We start from the raw sequence: 27,369 nt of genomic DNA, 5'->3' as shown, positions 1-27,369 counted from the left end.
GATTTAAATCTCCTTTCAATCATCTCCCCTTATGAAAACAGATGTAATATAACACAAGACTGTCCAAAAGGGAGTAAACTGAGAGCAAAAGGCACAGAAATTCCCAGGAGTTACTACAGCTGAATTTGAGAATTCAGTTTTTACAAACACCAACATATCCTTGCACCCTTTTACTCTTCACTCCCTAAAGCATCTCTAAATAATTTTCATCCATAGAATTCACTGGTGTCTCTCCTCTTTATTTGCCTTCACACTGTACTATAATTTTGCTATGTATTGATGCTGGCTTTCACACCAAGCAAACTATTTTAAGAACCTCAGACCTTGAAATAGTGGCAGGATGCCCAGAGCATAAGAATCAGTGCCTCCTTCTAAAGCCCAGTAACGCCGATCAAAGCATGATAGACTCCAAAAATATCATAAAGTCAACCCAGCACAGAAAACTGAAGTTGTTGTTATGAATCCAAACCTCACCAAATCTACCCATAAGAACAATTTCATGTTTGGACTAGGTCCACCTGAGTACTCTGCCTTCCCCAGCATCCAGGAACAGAAGTATGGATGCAAGAAGAATGGTACCATAGTGATAATTCCTCCAGTCATTACCTCAGCTTCCAAAATTTTGTACCTACAGGCTTTTCTGAACCAGAGTTTGTGTATTGAATCTATTTCCATTAATTTGCCCAAGGCCTTCTTGAACAACTTTGGCTCAGCTGTTACTTGCTTTGCTTCAATCCACCACCAGGTTGCTTTCCTATTGCTACTACAGAAGACGGAGGGCAAAGCTGGATTTCCATGGCTTCACCCACACTGCACAGAAAAAAAAGAAGCATGGGGAAGCACAATGGAGACACAGCCAACCTGCATGGATGTGAACCAAACCAACATAGTTATATTGGCCACCCTGTTTAATGTTCTTTGAACTTTTAGGACTTACTTTGGCATCTTGCTGCTTCACTTTCATGTGGGTAAGAAACCTGGCAGGAGAAGAGAGAGACAATGACTCTCATTTTGCTGTGAGACTTGCTTGGGTTTTGCGGTTCCGGGTGAAACCTGAACAAAAGGAAGAGAGCCCCAAATCATCCACTCCATGCACTTCAGACATCACTGCTAACTTTTATCCAAACCAGTCTCAAAACAAGACTATTCAGACCTGACAGAAGAGGATGAGAACTCCTCTGCTTCAGTCTGTGCTTGGAAGAAGGGGATGGAGAAGGGAAGCAATACCTGCGAAACAATACGGACTCCCACAGCTCTGACCCTGGATCCCTGTGTTGCTATGAACTGCTGTTGTCACCTAATTTAATATCATTGCAGTTCAGAGGAGCACATGTTGGTAAGCAAAGCAGCAATGGAAAGGCACATCCTGTTTACATTTCACTGCAGGATGATTCATTTACGGTTCTTCAGCAGAGCAGACGCTGTAATCATGCAAAAGGTCAGCAGTTTCTGCTAGGGCTTTTGCATTTAGTCGGATAGTGTTTAGGTTAAAAAAAAAATCCAGTGTTGATATAATCCTGCTGGACAGTCTTCGTCTTTCCTGGAAATCAAGAGTTTGACGTAGACGGAACTTCTTTAATATAAGGTATGGAAAACACTCCTCATGTTTCAAAAGAAAGTTGATTGTCTTTGAGTACAACAAATGTAATCCGCCTGCAAACTGTGCCTTCTGGTGCACACTGGCAATACGCCATCTCTCACAGATCCCCAAAACCAGCACTGCAAGGTGAAGGAACAAGAAATCACCCTGAGTATTAATGGCCTCTGTTAAATGAGGCTGGGGGAAGCTCTGTCATTGTTTGGATAAATAATTACAGGTGAGCAAATAATCTAAAGCACTTGCCCATCTATTATACAGCAGATGATCTGCAGGATCAGCCATTTAACTTCAGCATTAAGATATCAAACACAACATCCAGCACAGTAAGAGCTAATCAGTTTCTGGTGAGCTATGATTTCTTCATGCTTAGCATTTGCCTGAAATCTCATCTTCCACCCCAGTCACTGAGCTTTACCTTTCGCATGCATTATGTACAGCTTCTCGTGGTGTGACTTCATGGCAAAGGTAACACTACACGTGCAGGCAGTGCTTGTCTCTGGTCCCCGCAGGAACACACTTTATGAAATCTGTGCACGAGCTCCCAAATAAGCTATTGATTTAGAAGCTGACACCAGCTCTTAAATATAGCAAACCCTCTCAAGGTGTATCCTCTTCAAACACTAAACTTAGCTCGCCTATACCAGAATGCACACGAGGAACAACCTTTCCCAGCTGTTGGAAGAGGCTGACCTTACAGTGATACATGGTTTATATTACAATCAAATAAACATGGCCTCTGAGAAGGTTAGAGCTACTTACTGCTTTCCAAATATTCCCTCACATACACACTTTCAAGCCAAAGATGTCCTTAAATCAGTAACTACTTCAAGAAGCCCTCAAGGAACTAGGATGTAATTACTACAGCACCAGCTCCTGATTAAGGACTTGTTTGAAAAAGGGCTCATTAATTTGCGTGCACATCTGATTGACTGTGATGGAAGGGAGCCGGCAGAGAGTTAGGCAGGGCACTGGTTCCTCTACACAGCGCTCAAAGCATCAGACATGTCTGTTAGAAGAATTGCCACCCGTTTGTTTTCCATCTCTTCTATACCTTAACCCCTAAAAACTCTAATCTCTTCTTTTCTTGCTGGCCTAGCTAATACTGTTCTGTGCAAGTCTATCCAGATTGTAAAGACATTCACAAAAAAATAAAGTGATTCAGGAAAGTCTGACCTGTTTCCAAAGAGTGCACAACAGGAGAGGAGGAGGCCAGAATGGCTGGGGAAATAACTTGCTGCCTGTTTTCCACTCCATTCCACTGCTATATTACAGCAATATGAATAGTAACACTGTACAACTGTTAATATTATATTAAGGAGTGCTCAGGAAAAAGTGTGAAAATAGCTCAATTTTATAAGTACATTTTAAGAAGCAGAAAGATTTAATCACAATTTTACGTGCACGGTGGAAAGGGAGGTTTATAGGCTTTATAAGCCAGAGGTATGCAACACAATTATCACAGGACAGTTGGCTGGAAACTAGAAGGAAGGTAGCTAAAACTACTGCACTACTTAAGCAAGACAAAGGCCATTGGAACAGGACACTGGGAATAATAAATACACAGAAGTACACAGGACAATTTACCTGGCAATGTTCCCCAGCATCAGCTAATGGTACCACAAACCCATGACAAAGATGGAGCCCCTCCTGCAGAGAGACCTGGGTGCCAGCAGAAAAGTCTCCATCTCAAGTTCCACCGCCGACTCCAGCGCACACGTGAGCTGTCACTTTGGCTCCAGTTTCCCATGCCTGCATATAGCTGGTGGGAAGTACCTACAACCTCACTTTGAAGACAACATGTACGCTGGAGCTGGGTCTGTTTTGATAGAACATTCTATGAAAAATGGGAAAAAGTTGTGTGGGGATGTCAGGAAGGCTCATTTTCTTCATGCCCTGGCACAGCAGAAACGCAGAGCTAACACGTTTATCCTCCCAGTTACTTTTGCGCTTCTTTCATTTGTATAATATTCAACATTTCAGGTCAGGCACTGGTGCTGCTTTCAAGAGAGTGGCACATCCTGCATACAAAATCCTTCAGGTTTTTAATTCCAGGGCGTTATGCACTGAATAAACGGTTGCAAGCTGTTTGGGGGCAACGGCTCTCCCCTCTCCCCTCTTTGAAGAACATTTGACATTACCAGGTGTTTAGGCACTACCACTAACGCACAAGCTTTTCACCTGCTGCAGATTCCAACCATTCATAAGCGTTTTCCCAAACTCCAGAAGGTTTTTGTTTTGCTTTCCTAAATATCCACTTGCTTGTTTATCTTGGCAAAAACATTCCTGTGTTCGCAGTTAAACTTTGAAGAACCTGAAGGAGTCCAAGAGACATCCAGCTTTTTCTCCATAATCTCAAAGTGATTATGTTGGCAGCTGGTACCACTCTTCTGGACATGGGTTACGCAGCTCTTTCCGAGGACCATTTCTTCCCCTCTCCCACTCCCTAAGGATTAATTCTCACACTCTTAACAACAGAGTGCTATCCAATATCTAGACCCTGGAGAGCAGTTTCATCTGTACAAGGACCACCTCTGAGGCGGACAAATGCCAGATATTTAGGCCTTTTAAAACTTTTCCTACAAACCTTGCACAAAGAAAAGCCTGTTTCTCTGCCTTCCTATCCATTTCATTTCCAGTTGCTTCCCCCGCTTTGTTCTGTCTACTTTTATGCTAGTGATAAACACAGAGGACTGATAGCAGTGAACACAGGCAGCTCTCTGCTGTCCGTAGTTATTTAGCACCTCGCAAGCACGACAGACCCAGCAGGGCAGCCGTATTCCTACAACCCAGTATTAGGGATGAACCCTTTCCCAGCACCGCTGCAGTTCTGGCAGAACAGCAGCCAGAACCGACACCCGCAACGTTCAGGGTGGCTTTGCAGGCTTCTGCGTGCGATAATAATTGGGCACGCACGTGCTTTCACACTGTCCCTATTGCAGCAAGAAGAGGGAAAATCTCCAAGCAGCAGGATGTCCCTCCCTTCGGCAGGGACACAGGTCCGTAGAGCAGAGCTCAGCGCCAGGGCACAAGGCGTTTCAGCACCCTGTAACACGGGTCACGCTAGCTGTACAAGAGCATGGCACAATGCTGCAGAGCCCATGGGGCCACGCACAGCCCCATTGCAGCCCCTTAAATTGTCTGCACCTGCACCGCAGTGGCACACAGCCCCAAGCGGCTGGCACCACCACAGAGAGGAGCCCAGGTGGCACGGCCCTGGAGATGGCCCCCCAGCAGAAGGTGGGAGCTGCAGGCAGCCCAGGGTCACATTACCTCAACAGGCAAGAGTAATCTTGATGAATTTGAACCGACTGCCCGTCCTTGGAGATATTCAAAAGCCCTCTGGACATGGTCCTGGGCAACCAGCTCTAGGCAGCCCTAACTGAGCAGGCAGGTTGGGCAAGACGACCCCCAGGGGTCCCTGTCAGCCTTCACCATTCTGTGACTCTGTGAAATCTTATGATCTGTCAGTTCCTACTGAAGACAGTTGTGTAACTAACTCTGGTTCAGCTATATATATAAAATTCATAAAAATTACAACGTGGCCAACTCCACCCAGTGCTTTTGTTGAGGATTTTAGAACCAGAACATGATAAGAGATTTTAAAACACATAAAATGCAACTCAGCATACTTAGATGAACACTGCCAGCTGGTGTTAGGTCCAAGAAAATCTTTATATAAATATGGTTTTAGTAAGAGCCCAGTAGGAATGGAAATATTTTCTTGAGGAGTAGAAAAGAAAAATGGTTTAATCAAGCTGTCTCTGCATGGCTGCAAATCCAATCTTATTCTGGTGCATGGGAGCCTTGCAGTTTATATGACCTGCCTGTAGGAATACTAGAGAGATCCAGAAAGAAAAGTGAAAATTGCTCAAATCAGTATGAACATGAAAATGCTCAAAATCAATAAGATGTGAAATGAGTTACTTTCATTGCTCAGTAAACAGGGAAGAAAATGAAGCCTTAACACCTGCAGGTAGTGAGTTACGGCAGTATTATTAAAAAAAAAAAAATTTACTTTGCTCCTACCCTTTTATTTTATTAATGTGACCATCACTGGTGGTTAGGTAAGAATATAATAAATAAGGTCAACACAAAGCTAAATATTACAAAAGTGTATTTGCATTCCATTTAGGAAAGATCTGATACACAAAAGCCAAGAGCTGCTGATTGCTGCTTTTGTTTCCCAAATGTAAACCTATGCACATTGTAAGGTCTATAAAACCAACAAACAAACATGATGAGTTCATTGGACTAAGTGTTCGCTTTAACCCCAGAATATATTAAGCTGTATGTACAAACACTCTGTGAGAAGAGCTCTCTGTTTCTCAATTACACACTGTGGTTTTTAGATATATGGTAAATAACCTTTGGAAAGACTGCCTCCAATTTCCCTGCATAGTAAGCCAATTCACTGCTCAAACATGAACATAAATCACATACTTCAGGAAAAAAAAATTGGCTTTTTTGAAAAGTCCTGAAAAGGGGAACCATTTGTCCTGCGCTCGGTGGGTGCACTTGGCAGTGGTGACCCCAGAAGTGACTCCCAGAGTCAGCCTCGTGCCCTGCAATGCTCGTCGCGACAAGGGAGAGCGTGACAGAGGGACTGACCAGCCTCCTCGCTGTGCAGAGAACCCCTCGACATGTTCAAAAGTTACCATGTGGTTTAGCATATCCTGAAAATGATAGTGGCACAAGAAGTATCCACTGAACAGGTGTTTTTAGAAAGATCTGCAGGTATTACACTGGCACAAGTGCCATCGATGGATTATTAAACAGGCAGCACAAGAAGGAGACAGCACAATTACTCCTAATCGGCTCTTCCAGGTCCTCACTCAGACTTATTCAGTCCATACCTACCACACTTGAAAATAACCTGTGAGCACTCAAGCTTCAGCAGAGAAGTTATATTTTGCTTCACCAAGGCAGGGTTTTAATCAGTAACAAACAGACACTAACTTCTTGTGACTCCTGGGAGGTAGCCCCAGCCTGGAGGGAGGATAAAGGCATATTCTGCTCACACAAGGCAGCACATGCTGCAGTTGGGTGATCCTCTGAACGTCCTCATCTTTCTTCAGCAAAAGCTGCATCTCTGCCTGCTGCAGCGACCTATGTGTCTTTGGATACCTCGGTCTTAGTGCCTACAACAGTTTTAAACTTCTGAGCAGTGTGTCCTTTAACAAGGAAGGCAGAAACAATGAAACATCCCACTGAAAGTGAGATGGCTCAAAAAGAAACTAAGGACTGAAACAGGATCTGTTCTTGGAGTCCTCATACAGCTTAAAAAGATCTATGTATATGCATATACATGCACACACATATGCATTGGCTGTAAAGAGTTTTCTGTGGGGTAACAATTAAAAATCAGCAAACCCACCATGTATATTTTTGATTTTTTAGTAGATTTCCATCTCCAACAGAAAGTTACCAAAGGTTTTAACAAGAAAAATCCTCAAGTCTTCAGCTGAAGAAAAGTACATTTCCTGCTTAAAACTCTCATCTCCAGAATGTAATCACATCATATGGTGACATTTATGAGATGGTTGCTCAGTTCCCCTATATTTCACCTTGCTCTATTGTCCAGTTCCTCTAGAAAAGAGAGAGCGGTGAGTACGTCCAGTGTCTTCTCTCAAACACCTACTGCCTTGGCAGCCTGATCCCTCACATTTTGGTCTGCTTTATGTATTCTGCTTTTACCTGCAGAGTGAGATAGGCTACAAAATGTTCTTTCCTAGATAAATGAATGATTTGGGCCTGTCTTACAGGCAATGAAAATAATGTTATGGGACTGGAGCTCTTAGACTTCCTTCTGCTGCACAGCTCTGACTTGAGCACTGCTGCACAGCGACGCTACCTGCTTACAGCAGCGCGATGCACTGTGCATGCCCCAACTTGTGCAGCCTCGCTGTAATCACCAAAGTGTGAAAGATGTAATCTGGTCTGCCTCTGGCATAATAAGGAGAAATCCTCATATTTGAAACACTGCATGATATTGCAGCTGAGCAAAGGGAGAACAGCAATGCCCAAGCTCTTTGTACAGGGCAAAAAAAGCAATTGAAGAAGTGGCGAAAGATGAGGGCAGAGGACTTCTTTTAAATGACTTTTTTCAGATGTGTTTGGGGTTTTTTTAAAGGAGTGAAAATCTAGGCCCTGATATAAATGGTGAACAAAGTGAAGGTTTGCATGTGAGGTATAGCAAACACTCTTCAGTATCACCTTAACTTAAGCTGAGGCATGGGCAGATAGGGGAATAATTCCTCCACAAGTAACAAGAACAAGACCTGTGGATTTATTTCTCCCCTCCTGGAAGGACACCTCCTGCTGTTTTCCAATCAGCTGGAGACAGCAGCAGGCAGCTTTATTTCACTTGGATTGATCCCAGAATAAAAGCCAGCCTCTCCTCCTTCAGTTGCAGGCTCCATGAATCCCCACAATCTTACCATAAAAGACCTTTGTACTGTGTAAGTGCATGACTTCTATTACACATGTAGCCTTTGATTTTTATTTATAAAAATCCTTCAGCAGCTTTCTAGCCCCCCAGATCTCTGTTCCTGCAGGAGGATGTGCCCGCAACTGCAAAAAAACATGTGATCAAGGAACTAGAGGGCATTTAACCCAGGATGAAAACACCTGCATCATCTCTTACCCAATTAGAGTGACAACAGAAGAAACTAGTGGGAAATGTTGTCTTCCTCCCTGGGCAAGAGAAGCAGAGCATCACCTCACATCCCACAGACAGGCTGGCACATTAATACATCTTATTCCCTAACTCCCTTAGGTCTGGATAGTTAAAACAAAATCGCGTTTAGTTAAAAGTCAGTCATGAAGTCTTGTTTTCAGTCATAGAGTATCTGTTACTCCCACTGATGAACAGGACCGGAGTTGCTCTCCATCTTTGAAAAATGAGGCAATTACATGTCAAAATAAAGGTGCTTCATGATAGCCACCCAGATTTGAAGATTTTGTCCAAAAGCCACAAAAACTTGTTATAAGTGCTCATGGCTTATTTCCAACAAGCATGCATCAGCATCAGAACTGCAGTGCAGGGCAGAGATAAAAACTTCTTATAAAAATCCAGTGGAAAAGAAAACTCCTTTAAGTGAGCTGCAAGTTGCAGACTATAAAAAGCCATCTCATCCCAACTCTGACATGAAGCAGTCTAACTGCAAATACATAAATGAGAGCATGTCTCAACTACATCTTTTCTGTCCTCTAGTGTCAGCTTTTTGTGATGAACAGAATCGGAATAAGCCTTTTTCTCTTGTCCATGTTAACTGTTTTTTTTAAAGTAAAGAAATACCTGTCCTATTGTGAACACTGAACACTGGTAGAGACACCTCTGAAAAGAAGCCAAGTTTTGATTAAAAAACATCAGGCTTCCCCAAATCCAACTGCAAAATTTCAGACAGTGTCACTGCAGCACATGAATGCAACCAGCAATCTTCAAATAGGAGATTTACTTCAGGGGAGAATCGCGGCAGAGTGGATTTTGCTCCCAGCTTTTCTTTAAACAAATGTTCGTGTATGGACAGAGGTTGTGTAGCTAACAATATAACAGAGTTGTCTTTCCCTCCTTGATTTACAATATACCTATACATGCAGGCTGTTCTGCTTAAGGACATCTCTAGCCAAACTCCAACCTACAACAGGCAGTTATTTCAGTTGTTTCGTGAGTATAGCCATAAATTATACCAAAGTAGAGCAGTTCTATGAACAGTACAATTGTCTCTGCATTTAGGGGCTGGTATAGTAAAGTATAAAAAAACCCCTAGAATACTTATTTACACTAGTTTAGGAAAACAAAACCAGATTAACTAATGATAGTTGCGCAAAATCTGTGAGAGCAGGAGCAGAGACCAGAGCCAGCCGAAGATCTCCAGCACCCTCTTCTGGTTCCTGGAGCCCACACGCACGACCGCAGCTAAAAACCTCCCTTCTGCTCAGGTGACATTGATAGACCCAGTTAATACACACCTAGATACGAGGTCATGGGAAGCCAGTGCCCTCAGCAGCACTAGGGGGAACAATATAGGACATCCTATTGTTCTGAAAATTTCAGGAAGAAATTTCAACTGTTGCGATATTGTTCTTATGAGTCTCAGCATCCGTTATTTGTGTTACTGTACTTGTTAGAAGCCATAGATCCAGGGCCAGAACCTTAATGTACAAGACAACATAAAGACACTTGGAAAAACTGCCTACAAGAGACCGATGGAAGAGCAGAGACAATTCACATACAATGTGGTCCAAGAGCCAGGCAGAGATCAGAGCAGCCTGAGTTGTCAAGGTTCCTCATTTTGCTTCATTTCACTTTGGAAGGCTGGGGAGAGGGGTGGTGTCAGACACCATCTCCAGGAAGGAAGATAACAGTGAAAATTCACTGACCTCCAGCAAGGGCATGAAAGAAAGTATAAGGATGCCCTTTTCAACCCTGACCACATGGATGACACAATCCAGCATCACTGGTCAAGACAGATGCCATCCTCTTGAAGTCAAGTGAAAAGTGACACATTGACTGGGAGTATCTACATTGCAGGGGGCTCAAAAGCATGTCTAATGTAATCAGGGGCAGGAGATACATGGAAGGAGCCAGAGAGGATCAAAGATAGGAGAAGAACCTGTGCAGCATCACCCTGAGAGAGGTGGGGCGGCACGGTGCTGAGGCCAGAGACTATGCTGCTGACTCAAGAGGTGGGCAGATGAGAAGAGCCCCAGTGCAGAATCTTGAGATACGTGGGCAGAGTAGGTTATAGAGTGAAGATCTGCAAGAGCTAGAGGCAGTTATGAGAACCCACAGATTGTGACAGATGGAGAGAGATACAAGATAACAAGTTAATAATTAGGAATGAAAGTGAAGAGTGAAATGGTCAGAAGATACCATTTAAAAGTAAGAAAATAGAAACCAGACCATTGCTTGGGAAGTTTGTTCTCTTGGCTAAGCAATACTGCTTCTGCACCCCATGGAGCCATTTGCTTTTCTTCCTGTCACACTGGTATTTTAGATCATTTTTGTCAATAGCTCCGAGGTCTGGACCACACAACATTAACCAGCTTCTTCCTCTTGGGGATCAGATACTTCAAAAAGCAATCATCAGCAGCTCATCTCTGTTCTCTCTGGCCACACCATGGCCTTTTCTCCCTGGAGTCACTAGAGCTCCCCCGATGCCCAGACTTTCATCGCTTTGCACAGAGCTAAGAAACGGAAAACACCTTTGAGGGACGACCATGCAAAGGCCCTGGCCAAGCAGCTGGAGGGGAAGGTCACCTGGCCTGGCCAAGGACTGACATTACCCTAGGACCTTGCCAAAGTAAGCCAAAGATAAAATGGCCTGTCTGTCCCTGAGGGGTCAAGCTTTCTTGCATGATGAGGGGGATAATACCATTCAGGTACCAGTCACAGAAGAGCTTTGCAGGAGGACCAGGCTCATACTGAAGAAGTTCCTAGGAATGAGAACTTCCTCAAGAGCAGAGAGGACAGCCAGACGCCCCAGCAGCAAGGCCTGGAGATCTGTCCCTGTCCTCCAAGACAAGCTGCTATTCCTCACACCATTAACGACCAGGAAAACCAGCCGTAAGCATAACCATTAACTCCACATGCATCGATACATGACGATAACAGCAGTCAGCGTACTGCTGCTGCTGGGCACCCCTAACATGAGCAAATGTTATGAAATAACCTTCCTCGGTCCACGCGTGCTCTCCCCACAGTGCTCCCTGCATGCCTGGTGGAGCAAGGGCTCACCCTGCTCACCATCCACCTCTCCACACCAGATCCTCCCCCTCAGCCCCCAATAAAGCCAACACCACTATTTTCCCCGTCACCCCACAGCTCTGCCAAGATTGGCACTGTTTCAAAGGTAATCAAAGAGGTTTCGTCTTTGCTGAGGCTTTCTACGTATTAGTTAATGAAGTCTGTCCATCCTGGTTTGGCAAATCCTAACACAGTTACCTCACGTAGCAGAGATAGGTTTTTATCATTTTTTCCTCAAACAATTAACAGTGCAACAGTTGCAGAACTGGGCTCCTCTGCTCAGCTCCCACGCATCCCCCATCCACACACCTCCTTCAGACACTGCCCAGCAACTCACTGCTCAGCCAGAACTATTTCACCCACATTTCCTCCGCTTCCTTCCATGTTTACTCTTTGACAGGGCTTAAACACCATTAAAGCACTCATACACCAACTTACCAGCTTGCAGGTCTTCACTGCCCACACCAGGTACTGGCTATGGTATGAAGCCCTCCAGCTGAGCCTGGAGCTGTAAGCCACAGCTTTCCATTAGCCCTCCTCTTCCTCCTTGCAGCTTCTCTTCCCCCAGGCATGTTTCTGAGCCCCCTAAACCCTGCTGAGGCCCCCCACCCACATGGCACCAATTGCTCCGGCAGCCAGTGCAGCACCAAGACCTCACTGGCCACCCTCACAGCTCTCCCCCAGAGGCCAGTTTGCTCCCCCAGCCCCACCAGGCAGCTCAGGCCCGCCTGGGAGATAAGGAGCAGCTCCTGATCCACAGCTGCAGCACTGCTGAAGCCCCTGTATTCAGCAGAGCCAAGCTGCCCATCCGTCATTTTACTCAGCTGTTTCTGCTAAACACTGAGCTCTTCCACTGCCCAGCCCCACGAGCCATGCCTCTGCATAATCCTCTTGACCCTCTGTTCTTACTATTTCTTTAGAAATTGCTTTCCACCCTTCATTAGAGCAGTTTCTGCTCCAGCCTTCTCTCTCCAGCCTTTGTCCTTGAAGCCAGCTCTAGCTGTAATTGCTACCTGTCATTGGGCATCCAGGGGAAGAAGACAGTGAGTGAGTACTAGTGGGTGAAGGTGTCTTGGTCTATGTCCTGCTCCCTTGGCCCAAGTGGGGCAGCTTCTAGGCCTGTCCTTTTGCTACTGACTCACTGTCTCTGTGCCACAAAATCTGCCAAAAATTCAAAGGTGTGGCCATCTGCCTTTCAGAAGTCTTAATAGCAGCCAGACAAAAACAATAAAAGCTGAAGAAAAATGCAGTTTTAACCTACACTGTAGCTGCCCAGTTTTGACCAATGCATGAGTTAAGCCAGGCTGCGCATTAATTCTTTTGATTTCATTTCAGTCAAGTACCAGCCTCACCTCCTTGGAGAGCTCTGGCCTTTTCCCACTCCTGCCCTGCTCTAGCAGTGATGCACCCTTTAGGTAAGGGCACTTCTACACCCTGGGTGACTCGGAGGATGCCCTCATCCTCACCCACAGGACCGTGCCTGCTCCTAAAATCCCTTCAGGATTTTTCAGAAGCTCCAGCTTTTTTGTAATCCCTTTTTCAATCTTAATTTTCCCATTCATACAACAGGAAACTATTCTAACATCAGGACCACCTCTGTTAACCAGCAAGAGAAAGGTATTCAAAGAAAATTAAGGTCAAGCACTTGCAAGATGAGAAATACTGAACCTGACTGAAGGCCAGGAAGCACAAGCCTGTGCAACCTTCAAGCCCTTGCCGGCATGTGGTTACTTGTTAGCCTTTTATTGCATAAACACATACCATTCACCTGGCAGGACACCTGCCTTACGCAGTATTTTGTTTTTACGTACTTAACACATAATCCACACTGTGCACAAAATACAGAACTACTCCCCTCCTCATAAGTATGCCTCTGGTACTCTTGTGATGAGTCCTTCACCAACATTAACTTACCTTCTTACCCTTGTGGTTAGCCCACAGTATGATCCATTTTCTCCAAATAAATAAATTACCAAAATTAAGATAAAAATTTTCAGAAACATCCACTAAAATCAACATCTTGCTTGCTCATTGTTAAACCTGGCCAGCTTTATGTTCTCTCAACATAAAGAAAAAAAAAAGAGACAAGAAATAAGAGAACCACATCAAACCTCTATATGAATGATCTAAGATGTTGATTTCCTTACAATGCAACTGCATAATTTGAGATCATCACACGCAGCAAATGTTGGCTGTAATCTTCTAACACAAGACTAGCAACTAAGAGATAGGGAGGAACACTTCGCTGGCATCAGAAGACAAGACTCTCGCTTTCAGCTGCATGATCTGGATGGAAAGATATTGCAGACCTTTCTTTTCAAAGTTATGAGCTTGTGCCCCATCCTGTTTGCTCCCATTTATTCTTGCCACTGAAATTTCTTTTCTGTCTTTTGCCATTGAGTTCTCCCCAGTTTTAGCTGCCTTCGGCCCACCTGCTGGGCTCTGCCACCCCGAGGCTGCATCCCCAGTGACCTGGTCAGCCAGGGAAAACTGGTCCCACAAAGTTAAGTATTTGGCAGCTAAGTGACTGAGAACAGATCCTTGCAGTGGAAGCATAAGGTAAGCATAACCACAGCCAGTATCAGCAGTTCCACCTGCAACAATGTGTTCATTTTTCAGCAGTTTCATCAAACAAAAGACTAAAAATTACATTATACTAATTTATAGTTTAGCTGGAACATTAAGGTATTTCCACATCGCATTTTCAGAATAACTAATTCATTAATCTCAACTAAGAAAACATTTTTATTCTGTACAAAAACTATTTGTGCATGCCCACTTTGGAGGTGGACAATGGAAAAAAAAAAGAGCAGAGAAAAATGCTCATGTGAGGACTTAGTAAAATATCTGTGTACTTTACATTCATACTCGAGGTTCTTTTTGAAACAGCTTTCCAATGCAGACAGAAGTATTTCTCAGCTTTTGGTAATGAAGTGTTAACAGCTTAGCATAAACAGTGGCTTGATTCAGTAGGCTGCTTACAGTACATGTCAATTCCTTACAGACCACCTCATTTTAAACAACCTTTCAAACAGTATACCTTGTCACCTAAAGCATTGTTACAGGAAAAAAGTGAACCTGGTAATTGATGAAGAGGCCCTTCAGCCTGGCTATAATTTAAGTTCTGTATATCCTGGGCGGGAAAGAACACAAAACTCATGACAAGAGCCACCAATAACACCAACAGGTACAAGTGGCAAGCGTAGAAAGTAAGTTATCGCTAACAATTCTACAGTGTCCCCTTGTATGACATTCAAATTGTGTGTGTGCACATGTATGCCAGATGATTCAAAGCTCAATCATTTTTCATCTGTCTATGATGCAGTCACTTGAGCTCAGATAGGATGCTCCATAACTTGCTAAAGATGGTTCCACTTCAACAGTCTTGCAATACGAAGCAATGGGAGATGGAATATGCAAAGCCTAGAATAGCACAGAGCTCCCAGACATCAAGCTATCACACAGAAGGAATAAGAATCAAAAGGAAGAGCCACCATACTAGAATAAGCAGGATCACACAGCCGCACCTCCTGTCCTCCTCTTGGCTATACCGAGTAACAGATGGGAGGAAAAGCTACATCACCTTCCTTGACCTAACTGCGAGAGCACTAAGGCAACAGTAGATACTGTCTGGCTTCAGAGGAGGTCAGGAGCTGTCTGTTGCTCCCTGATGCAAAGAGGCCTGTTTCAGAACCTATAGGTTAGAAGGTGATAACTCAGGACAGCACACAGCTAGTCTGGTAATCTAGCAAAATGCAATAGCTCAGGCTATCAGGCTGCCCCAAGTTCATCCTTCAAGCGTTTGGAATTTCTTGAATCAGTTCTCAAGCCTGACTGATTCCTGGCAGAGTGGAAGGAGTTTGCTTTCCTTTGCTTCCTAAGCTGAAATTCTGTAGTGCCTTGCTTAGTACCACCAGAAGCAGTTATCTCCCCACACCTCCTAAGGGGAACTCAAGTTCTCTCATATTGACCTAAGGTCCATCAGCCCGATGTGTGATGCTTCTCTGGACATCAGCAATCATACCAGTTGCCAAAAACACTCCCTTCTACTTCAGAGCTGTATCTTTGACCTGGATAGGAGGGTAAGGTAAATGAGCATTTGCCCTGAAAGTATGGAACATAATTTCTCTGTAACAATCATGCAATTGCCAGGGGAATAAATAGCTGCATACTAAGAGGATGTTCAAGGAAGATGCATACAGAATGAAGCCTAAATAGCAAGCATACTCTCAGGTATCTTTATAGAGATTTAAGAAATGCGTGCCACTATAGACCCTGTAAGACCTCACATCTCCATCAGATTATCAGATCTGCACAAGAAACTGAAATGGAAGCAGGCTTTGGCAGGCACTGAATTCAGTAACGGAGCGGTACACTCTACTAACCAACTGGTTGAAGGTACGAATTTTTCTTTAGTCTGAAGGTCTTTCCGAGATGGCAAAACACTAAGAGACAGACCCCAGAAGTTGCTTACAAATCTCTGAGGAAGCGCAAACCTCCAGAGACAGAAGAAAGTTTTCGATACGCACCTATGCCTCACAGAGAGCCAGACTGCCTCACAAATCGCTGCCAGTGCTGGCTTAGCAAATGCATTGCCAGCTACCTCTAGAGAAGGCTGAAGAGAGATCCAGGGAACGAAACAAACCCCATTCAGCTCGCAATAAAGCTCACCGATGACTATGAATAACAGCACGAGGAAAGCTGACCAGCTAGTCAGCACATTTATCATCCTAATGAGCCAATAATTCTTGGTGCACAACAGCAATAATCCTTAATCAGACCAAAAGTTCCCTGCAGCTGAGTAAACTGCCTCAGCCACTGCCTAGCAGCAAACAGAAAACAGGGGAAAACAAAGACATCCTTGAACAAACTCTCCTTCCAGTTTCTAGCAGCCAGCAGTTTAAATGTATTTACTGAAGAACAAGTATTCTTTAAAGAAGAAACACTAAAGTTGAGGTCGCCATCATAAATAAAGCAGATTTTTTCCCCCACAGGCAATTGCATAGGAGAACAAAAATCTATTTCCTTCACACTTGATAACATTTCTCAGAGACTGGGATGACAAGCAGCAAAATCTACTCCAGAATGTTGATTGGGTCCAATATGCATCAATGGACAACTTTACTATAATTAACACTTTTTTCCAGGAACGATAACTAGCTTCTCTTAGCAGTTGAGAGAGAAAAGGGCTCTGTACAAGTCAGTGAGGAAGGCCCCTGGTCATTCTAGATGAAGTAAAGGAGTCCCAGCTCCCTACTATAAACACAAGTACGCTCCATACCACCAGCAGACACAGAGGGTACATCCCTCATTAGAAAACCAGCAACTGAGTCATCACTCATCATCCCTTTGGAAGGATGGAAAGGAGAACCAGGAAGATACGGTTCTCTGTCAGTAAAGACAGGATGAAGACGAGACATGGCAGTGACTGCAAATCATACAGCACTGCCATGTCTGCATGCAGCAAGCAGTCAGCGATTACCGTCACTGAAGTCAAGCTCTTCCAGCCCAGCGCTGACAAACTATCTCCAGCAGACATGCTTTAACATCCAAAGCTTGCTAGAACCTACTAAGGGAATGGGCAAGCTTAGTCCACCAGCTTCTCAAGCCTTTAAGGCAGACTTCCTTGCTGGTGTTTAATCTGCCTAAGCAGAAAAACAAGAGAGGATGTATCCTGAGAATGGACTGTGGTTTACATATGACAGAAGAAAAAGGCTAATGAACTACTAAAATTGCCCTGGGAAAGGAACAAAGTCAAAGATGGAAAAAGATGCATTATGACATACTAGAGAATCAGACTTCATTCTGCTTTACATCCTCAAACACTGAACAAATGGGAGGGGGACAGCACAAAAGAATGCTTTCATACATTTTATGGAAGTAAAATATGAAACCCGAACTTTGTTTCAAGTGACATTTCCCACGAAAGTAAAAATCAAAAACTTAACTGAAAACAAGAGTTCTTCAGTGAGTGACTACGGTGGAAAAAAAAGAGGACCAATGCACTACTCAGCTTTGCCATAAGAAAATATAACAGTTCCTCAGTGGAAACATCAAAGCTTCCCCACTTCCATACCCTGGCGAAGGGCAAACTGAAGTAACAGAGCACGCAGATAACCATTTAAGCTAGGGGCTATGCAGACCTCTGACACATCTCTGAACTAGCAGTATCAGTTGGTTAAAGCTATGTGTCTGCAAAACATCAAATCACAGTATCAAACACACCAGACTTCAGAAACACAAAGACAGTGTAGTAGGAGTAGAGTAATTATGTTGTGTGTATAGAGCCAGGATGGACAACACAGCACATACAAGAGAAGCAGCCACACACTTATAGAAAAAAAGTTACCAAAGGCTGTAAAGGTGTTTCATTCTACAAAGCAAAACCACTGCTCAGTTCCTGTTACCTCCTTTGCTCACAGCTCATTATAACCCGTGCTTCCGTTACCAGCTTCAGGATATAAACTAGCGAAACAGAAGCACCAAGTATAACTATTATTTCTACTTTCTCTAAAGAGAATGCTCTCAATTACAACCTGTACATTTTCGAAGTCTGTATACTTAGTATACTACCACAATTCTTATACAATTATAGTATCTTCCTAAAGGGTTAATTACAGAGGTGACACTTGTTACTAAACTGAAGGGGGGGCGGGGGGGGAAGGTCTATGTCCCACTTCGAGAAATACCAAGGCAAGTAATCAGGATAGGGAGAAGATCCTGTTAATAGGATGTGAAAACCAAAAAGGGAACAGACTACACCAAGGTGTCAAAGTTAGTAAAAAAAACTGCAGGAAAAGAGAAGGAGAAAGGCGTGTAAGGCATACAGGTAGGAAAGACTTCATTACTGATATGGCAGCTTTCTCTTTAAAAGAAACAAACATTTTTATCCTCTTAAGTTCAGATGAGAAAATGGAGTATTTCAATACATTGTGCCAAAATTAAGTACATCAACACTTGCATGCCTGTTCCAAGACAAAAACTGACCGCTTGAATAGAAATCTCTATTTAAACGAATTAAAAAAAAGGAACACACCACCTTTTGCCCAAAATTGATAGAAGCCACCTTAGAAAAAATGTCTTTTCCTCAAGAAGTTAAATATGGACAAAATCTCAGCTTTATAAATATTTTTGCTTTAGCGTTCTAAATTGCAAATTACTTAAGCAATCGTACAATTCAAAAATATCTTGAAGGGGGAATGTCTATATATAGACATTCCGTGTTATAAATGTATGTGACATTACCAAGAGCAGTTGTGCTTATGAATTAATGCTACATAATTTGTACAGCCCTGTGGAAAGTATTTAAAAAACTAAAATGAACCAAATGAAACTATAAATAATACAATATTAGTTTTTAAATGTGTGATAATACAGAAAAAGTTTGACAAAGTAAACGAAACAGGTGCTTATTGCATAGATATACTCCTGCTGCTATAAATGCAAGATCTGCTAATCAGAATATTTCTACCTCATTCTGAAATGCAGTCACTGCTGCCAGAGTACATTTAATTAAAATGCAAACAAAACTTACCAGATTTAAAAACAATACCCTCGATGCTATGCACTGAGACAATACTCTGTAAATCAGTTTATTTTCCATGTAGTGGACAAATCCAGTCAGTGTAATTATTTTTCTGCATGTGAATAGTAAAATCAAAGTGCTTATTTTCCCACAAGAAATGTGTTCACTGTGAGGATACTGGGTCTTGCAATACCCCATAAAGCTTTCAATTTAAAGGTTAGTTTCAGAAATTTGGAACTGTAACATTAGGGTCTTTTGCTGTTAATAACGACGACTACACTACAAATGGCTAAAGAGCAGTTATGTGTGGAAGAAGTAGAACAGTACAACAGCTCAATTAAGAAAAAGGGTTTTAGTGCACTTTGCTCAGTTTAGCCAACATGCTACATTGCCCTTTTTGCATACAAAGTGGATTCAAGGATTTCCACTGTAAGAAAGAAATGACTTGGCAAGCAAAACATTGTGTCAAGCTGCCCTTTTTTTCCTTATAGACTTGGACATTTTAAGACAGAAGCTTTGCAAGACATTACACAATTCTTTGTTTTTATTATTAAATGAGAAAGTCTGATTTGTTACATTGTCACATTGCTAGTCAGAAATGTTTCAGTGATGAAGAAAGTCAATGCTGGGTCAACTCAAGTCCTCATTCTACAACATTCGTTTACAAAGGATTTATAGTAATGTTCAGCACACCCAACACAACATTCCTTGCTTTCTTCAGAGAAAAGTCCCATCATTCTTCCTCTAGTGCGTATGTTACTACATAAATTAGAGATTTTTTTTTTAGGACAACACATCCCCAAATTTTCATGAGATCAAAACAGGCTTCCACAGATGTTACAGAAGTCTTCATACATCATCATCATCTGATGTATCACTGCTGCTCGTCTCAGAATCCTCATTCTCCAGAGCAGGTCTGAAAGTGCTGTTTTTCCAGGGGCTAAATTTAAAATCACAGATGACTCCATTTTTCAAAATGCCATTTTTCCGAAGGCCATTTTTTTGTAACTGAAATGAGAAAACAAGATGTATTCAGAGAATGAAAAAGCTAAACACAACAATCTGTTGCATTTCAACATTCTCTACACCTTCATCTCTGAGCTACGTTAGATCCACAGCACTACCTTTTCGTATGTACACACGAAGGAAAAACTCCCCTGAAAGCCTTCACTTCTGGGCCAGCCACCTGTATCCAAGCACCCCCAATTGTGCTAAGCTCCTGCAGTCAATGAGAGCTTAGCCTCTTCTCACCCACTTCCTCAGGCATCTTGCCCCAGTGATCCCTCCTCCCATACGGTCTCTCCTGCGATGCAGTCCCTTTATCCACAGTGCAGCAAACATCTGTGCTAAGAAGGGCAGGGTCTGCAATAAGGAAGGGGCCCAGAAGAGGAGAAGTAGCAGGGAGGAATGGGTATCCTAGTCTACCCTATTCAGTTGTAAAGTCAAAGACACTGGAGAAAAAGGAAACAACTGATTCTACAAGAAGAAAGGAATTACTGCATTTCCACACATAGTGCAGAAGCTGGGCAATAAGCCAAGCATTTAAGAGTTTAATATTCCAAATGCTCTCATTAATATGTGTGTGGCCAGACTCCTGGAAATAACAAATGTCCAGATTTAACATTGCACAAGATTCTCCCTTCCAGCTACTCCTCACTAACCCAGAACCAAGGAAACTGCATAAAGACTTTGAAAGAAAATTCCCTTTCCTCAGGCTAAGCTGAGGAGCTGGAAAGCCTGTACAGTTCTACTACCAGCAATGCTGAAACTACTCAGAAGCACTCCCTTATCCCTCCCTTGACATGTTGGGAACAGGCCTTACCTACAGTAAGCACTGGTCCCCTCTCTTTTTAAAGCAACTATTCCTCCAAAAGCAAAATACCAAAATGGTACTGAAACAGCAACATACCTAATCATCAAAATTGGAACATTAACATGGAACATTAACTTAGTGTTACCTGTTCACTAATGACTCGGAATTCCCTCATCTCATCCTCTGTTAGTGGAGCACATGTTTCATCATTTTCACTGTCTTCCTGCCAGCCCATCTCTTTTAACAATCTTTAAATTAAAAAGGAAAACATTAATGAACTTACTACACACACTCAGACATTTCAAGCTCTGCCTACATATATGTGTAAAGTTCTGTAACAAATGCATTAACCAGTCCATAATTTTTTTTAAACAAACTCTTGCATAGAAGTAGGTTAAAAGCCTTACAAAAGATATATAAAATGTAGAAGTTGAGAAATTCTCAGGTCCTTCACAGATGACCCTGTTTTACCACTACATGTGGTAAAAACTGTACCTTCATTTTAAGGCAAGAAATTTGTGTCAGGTGGAAAACTAAGAATATATTTCCTTTGCATAACTGCTCTGGTGGAGCAGCAGTGTACCCCCCTTGAAAACGGTATGAAGAGACAAAAGAATCACGCTGAGGGAATCTGCAGGTTTTCCCGGATAACAGAGTAGCCATGAGGACTACTGGTGGTGTCCCTCCATGGGAACCAATTCAGGATACAATGGCCTCATATAGTTTCTTTTTTCTAGCACATGCTAATGTCAGACCCAGGACAGGCTTTTTTGCAATTGAGCCTCACGCAATGGCAGATGCTGATATTTCAGCACAGACAGACTACAACTAGGAGTGAGTTTTGGGAGGAGGGGACTAAAAGAAACAAGAGACAGATTCCTCTCATGACTAAGCTTGAGATATCCAAAGATGCAGTAATCAATGTGTTTTAGCTAATGCCAAAAGTGTGATGGCAGTTATCTGAGCAGGAAGAAAGTGGTTTTACATGTGAAGACACTGTGAAAACAGGGGTTATCTGAGGGTGAAGATACTGTGACATTTAACAATGAAGATAGTTAAGTTCTCTGGCTGCAAAGTTTTTGCCAAAGGGATTAGCACCTTTTTCAGGCAAACCGTGCACCTGTTGACCACAGATGTTAAAGGAGGTTAAAGCTATTTCACAAAACATGAAGAGGTTTCTAAAGTATACGCCAGAACTGACACAAGAAACTGACACTTAGACCTGAAGAATGGTGAATATATTAAAATAGGGAAGTTAGATAAACACAGTTGATGTCATGTGCCAGGTACTTCATTTAGCCAGATGTCAGCAAAAAATGCCCTTCAACATAACCCTCCCCACAAAGAACTCTAGGTCCCAATACAATGGATGTGCACTGGGCAAACTTGCAGGTGACCAATGACACCAATGACTGTTGTTAAAACAATAATAAAAGCCTGGAATTGTAGAAGGAGAAGGAGAGAACAGCACTACTCTGTTTAAAAAAAAAAGTTAACAGGACAATAACAGAAATGGAAATCACATCCTCTGTAGTATTTGGACCAAATTGCACAATGTGACAGCCAGGAACAATTAAATCCTCAGGAAGCAGCAGAAATAATATGCAAGTCATCCAAAACTCTCTTTTAAGAGAATACGTGCATTTGTATAGATGTACAGAAAAAGACTCGCAATGCCAAATGCAGTTCAATGATAATTGTATTTCTGGCAACAGTAATTTGAGCTAGAAAGTTTTACTGCAAGCAAGCTAAGATGGTAACAGTATCATGTACAGCTAAGTGAATAGTTACAGAGCTCCTGATAATGCAAATAAAATTTAGGGCAATGGCTAATCAACTTCTAAGCAACATTGTCTAAAGTTTGCAGGACTGCTGTCCCTTTAAAGCAACACTAGTCTTCTAGAATGGTTAAAAGTGTGAACTACATAAAAAAATTAAACTTCAGGTTAGCAAACTTGACACAAACAGGATGGCTGCACATTGGAAACTTCCCCAGCAGAAAGAAAGCTCAAGATATATTTCGTACAAGACGTGCCAATACTGTTACTCGGTATGCACAAGTATCCTGTGAGTTAGGTTGGTCACTTCAAGTCCAATTTACCACAAAAAGGCTTACCATAACATCTGTCTACATGCATGCAGAGGTCACAGCCAAAGGGCTGTATGGAGACACAGCCTCTCTGGGACACCACAGAGGAAAGACATTTGCCCAGAAACCCTATGAAGGCCATTCAAAGTCATCTGAATTGAAAAATGAGAGTTAGATTTGACTCTATCTTCTATTCAAAAAATCATCATCAGCAGCCTCTAGTGGCCAAAGATTTCTGTCTCCGTAACCAATGGTGGGAAAAAAGCAACAGAGCAGGGTGCATTTCATTTTTCATACTTGTGAGTGATAAGAGGTCATGAAAGTTTCCTCTTCAGGTACCACACAAAGGAAAGTTCTCTAGTCCAATGCATACATATAATCTATCACTAAATATAAAAAAAAAAAAAAAAATCTACCTAATCTTGTCACTGCAATTCTGTAGTTGCCAGAAACAGTAAGAATCTGACAGAGCTGATGACAAGCTCATCTCCAGACTGAGTTGTGGTTTCCCAGCAGCTTCATTCTCATCTCTAGCAGTTGCTACTGCAGTCACTTTTATGAGATACTAGAATTGTTTCAATCCTTTCTTGAAGTTATTTTCTCCCTTTCCAGTGCATCGTCTTGTGATATCACTGGAAGTGTCAACTAGTCAGCTATAGAAATAATTAATTACTTTAACAATGAGGAAAAACTCACTAGTTTTACATAAGCTGCAGCATTTAAAGTATTATTAATTACATGCATTGCTCCTCCTAGGCATGCAGACGAAAACCAGAGGGATGAAGTCACTATGCAGTTCACCATTTCTTTATAAGGAAATACATCAAATTTTTAGTAAAGCAAGTTTAAGTCATTACACAAGCCTAGTAGAAACAAAGTATATTCCATGTTAAATTAGTACATGTCTAAAAGTTAAAACTTTGACAGTACTTCTTAAACATTTTAAGTGTTCTCAGTTTTCAGATTCTGACTTCTGAACTAGTAAGAATTTATGACATGCTCACTTACCATGAAGGAACACTGTATTATATAAAGTACGTACCTATGCTCTGCTTCAAGTGAGCTTGAAAGAACGTCTGCCTGAGGGAAAGCTGAAGATCGAATGATCTGTTGAGATGTAATTGAAGCATTGCCATTCTCCTGTGGAATTTCATTTTCAAAGTTTCGGTTTATATCTCTCTCATGATGAGAACTGTTGCTGTTATGCAAGTTAAAGGACTCATCATCCTGTTAAAAATAATTATATATTACAAAGTTTAAAAGTAAATTCCATTCATAAGTAAATGTCTGCAAGTGCTGTAATTCAGTGACACCGTTTAAATTAAGTTTAATTTAATCAAATTAATTTAATTTAAATTAAGTTTAAATGGATACTACTTCAAGGATAATTCTGTTCATAGTTCTAGAGACTGCAATACCTGGATACTACACTTAAGTTACGCCACTGATCAAGTAATGTAGAAAGCAACTCGTGTGCTCTGCCTCCACCTTTTTTCTACTACGTTTCACACATATCTTAAAATTCAAACTTATTTAAGCTGCCTTTCATACTTACAGAAATAACAGGTTATCTGGCGAACTTACAAGCAATGTTCCTAATTAAATATCAGAGCCATGTGTTTCAGGAGAAGTTTGAAAGCATAAGAGTTCTCAAGTTCATTTAGCGTAAGGGGCAGGTCACAGTCACCATACCTCAACCAGCAAATTCATCTGCCACAAGTTCAGGAAGACTGGATACTGCTCTTTAAGTTCAGACAATTTCCCCTACACACACGCACTCACCACAGCTTCTCAGCCTGTTGTTAACATCAACTGTAACTTACTAGCCATGAAATAAGAACTAGGAAGAACATTTATTTAGAAAGCAGACTGTTCAGGTTCACTCAAACATTAAAAGCTCTTTAGTACTATAAACCAGAGATGTTTCTTTTTATTCTACTCATCCAGCAACCTGTAATTCTTATTTAGTAATGAGCCCAATAGCCTCACAAGTCTTACCAACTGTAAAAACAAAGAGGAGAGTACGATCATTATCTAGTTAACACCCTTTTGACACCAAAACCCCTAAACTGGGCATTTAACAGCATTATCCATAGCAGGAGGCAATCACTCAACCAGCCAGTTCTGCACTTGTAAGAAACCATACTTCAGAGTCCAGGATCAAGACTGTCATCATTTCCCTCCCACTCATAGTGTTGTTTGCTTCCAGAAATTTTAGAATGCTCAGCAAAAATTTCTTAAGAACAAGTATCCCCGTAAACATACATTCAGCCGATAAGTCATACACCTGAAGAACAAATCTCAGATTATCAAAATTCATAGAATATTAAACAATTTTAATATAGATAGGGCAAAATAGCTTCTTCCAAGCATGATTCAGCTGCTGCTTATAATTTGCCTCGTTATTTCAGAGATGAAATCTGTTACTCCAGACCTTAAAATTCCATCAACAGGATCATGTCATAGCAGACTGTTCTGTGCACTTATCTTCCCATCCACTCAGTTGCACACCATGTCTTCTACTGATGATCATTAAAATGAATGTTGGCAGTAGGACAACTATTAGTTATATGATTAACATCTTTTCACACCTGCTAGTGAAACAGCAACAGCAGGGAAAAGGAAGCATGCACTTACCCACAACCATGTGTTGCATACACCTGTCCAAGGACATTACAACTTCCACTACTAAAAGCCTTTTTTTGTTGTTTTTTTTAAATACACTTACTTCTGAAAATCAGCTGTGTACAATGGGACAACCAAATGCATTTGACGTGTGTCATAAAGATATTATGAACTCAAGACAATTTCAGGAACAGAAACCCCCACGACGTTCATATACTACTTTCAGAATTCTGAAGCTCAAGACAGTGTTTCCCAATGTCTTTTTAATCTTGCATCAAAATCTTTGTGTATTTCTTAAACATACATGAACAGCATTACCCCCAACACCCATCTCAGGTGTTAGCCCATTAGCCACAGAATGCCTAATGGAAAGACGCAGACCTTTCTTAACTCACACATACAGCTAAGTTGTACAGTACCATTACAGCAAATTTTATTTTGCCTGAAGTAGGAATAGGATCAGTAAAGTCAATCTTACTTTTATGAGCAATGCACACTGGCACTCTCTTTTTTAAGTCTCTGAATCCAAATAAACCTTCCTGAAAACCACCCATTTATCTGGCTGATTTTTAAATTTATGATGTTTTTTTGTTTTGTTAAAACATGTTAAACCACTCACTCACAGCAAACAGGCCTGTAATCACCTCATCCTGAACACTACATACAATAACTACGCTCATGGCTTGTTGGTGGCTCATAGCACTGACACAAATATCCTCTGGTGCCAGCCAACCACTGCGTAAGCAAGCGGATACATATTGAAAGAAACCTGACACATACTATATACAGATAGTATAGGCCTCCAAGTTCTCAATTAAGAAGTAAAAACAGATTCTTTACATATGCATAAACTGAACTATTGCTCCTAAGACTAGACCAAGGATAGATAATTTCTGGCTATCTAAATGCTCTAATTAGAAAAGAAATGGTTTGAGAAGCAGAACCATGTTTTTCCATTAATTGTTTTGTAGGCTAACCAACAGCCAAGGTATGAAATACTGCCCTTCACAACTCTATGGGGCGAGATGGGATCCACCCAAGGGTACTCAGGGAGCTGGCAGAAGTGCTCACCAAGCCACTTTCCATCATCTATCAGCAGTCCTGGCTAACTGGGGAGGTCCCAGTTGACTGGAGGTTAGCAAATGTGACTCCCATCTACAAGAAGGGTCAGAAGGATGATCTATGGAATTACAGGCCTGCCAAGTCTGACCTTCGTGCTGGGGAAGGTTACAGAGCAGATCATCCCGAGTGCCATCACAGGACAACCAGGGGATCAGGCCCAGCCACCATGGGTTTATGAAAGGCAGGTCCTGCTTGACTAACATGATCTCCTTCTATGACAAGATGACCTTAGTGGATGAGAGAAAGGCTGTGGATGTTGTCTACCTGGACTTTAGTAAGGCCTTTGACACTGTCTCCCACAGCATTCTCCTGGAGAAGCTGGCTGCACACGGCTTGGATGGGTGCACTCGACGCTGGGTTAAAAACTGGCTGAGCCCAGAGAGTGGTGGTGAATGGAGTTAAATCCAGTTGGTGGCCAGTCACAAGTGGTGTTCCCCAGGGCTCAGTACTGGCACCAGTCCTGTTTCATATCTTTATCAATGATCTGGATGAGGGGATCGAGCGCACCCTCAGTAAGTTTGCAGATGACACCAAGTTGGGTGGAAGTGTTGATCTGCTGGAGGGTAGGAAGGCCCTACAGAGGGACCTGGACAGGCTGGATCAATGGGCCGGGGCGAACGCTATGATGTTCAACAAGGCCAAGTGCTGGGTCCTGCACTTGGGTCACAACAACCCCATGCAATGCTACCGGCTTGGGGAAAAGTGGCTGGAGAGCTGCCTGCCAGAAAAGGACCTGGGGGTGTTGGTCGACAGCGAGCTGAGTATGAGCCAGCAGTGTGCCCAGGTGGCCAAGAAGGCCAATAGCATCCTGGCTTGTATCAGAAATAGTGTGGTCAGCAGGACTGGG

At 42.3% G+C, this 27,369-nt stretch overlaps 1 protein-coding gene across 10 annotated transcripts in view; it reads right to left on the bottom strand.

Annotated features, from left to right (window-relative positions):
• Window positions 1-18,926: 18,926 nt before the first annotated feature.
• GPBP1 (GC-rich promoter binding protein 1) overlaps window positions 18,927-27,369 on the bottom strand; it is a 35,961-nt gene continuing 27,518 nt past the window's right edge. For 9 of the 10 annotated variants that reach the window (XM_087759717.1, XM_087759716.1, XM_087759721.1 and 6 more), the window contains 3 exons: window positions 23,818-24,002; window positions 20,832-20,934; window positions 18,927-19,881 (listed from right to left, as the gene is read on the bottom strand). In XM_087759717.1, the coding sequence (XP_087615843.1) occupies window positions 19,723-19,881; window positions 20,832-20,934; window positions 23,818-24,002 (447 nt within the window). In that variant the 3' untranslated portion in view covers window positions 18,927-19,722. Of the gene's footprint in view, window positions 19,882-20,831; window positions 20,935-22,802; window positions 22,928-23,817; window positions 24,003-27,369 lie in introns of all 10 variants that reach the window. The other variant, XR_015705231.1, reaches the window with a different exon arrangement.

Source organism: Nipponia nippon, unplaced genomic scaffold, assembly GCF_047370975.1.
Source record: "Nipponia nippon isolate SJK-2023a ecotype South Korea unplaced genomic scaffold, ASM4737097v1 scaffold_20, whole genome shotgun sequence".
Lineage (NCBI taxonomy): Eukaryota > Metazoa > Chordata > Aves > Pelecaniformes > Threskiornithidae > Nipponia > Nipponia nippon.
This window is presented reverse-complemented; position numbering and strand designations above follow the sequence as displayed.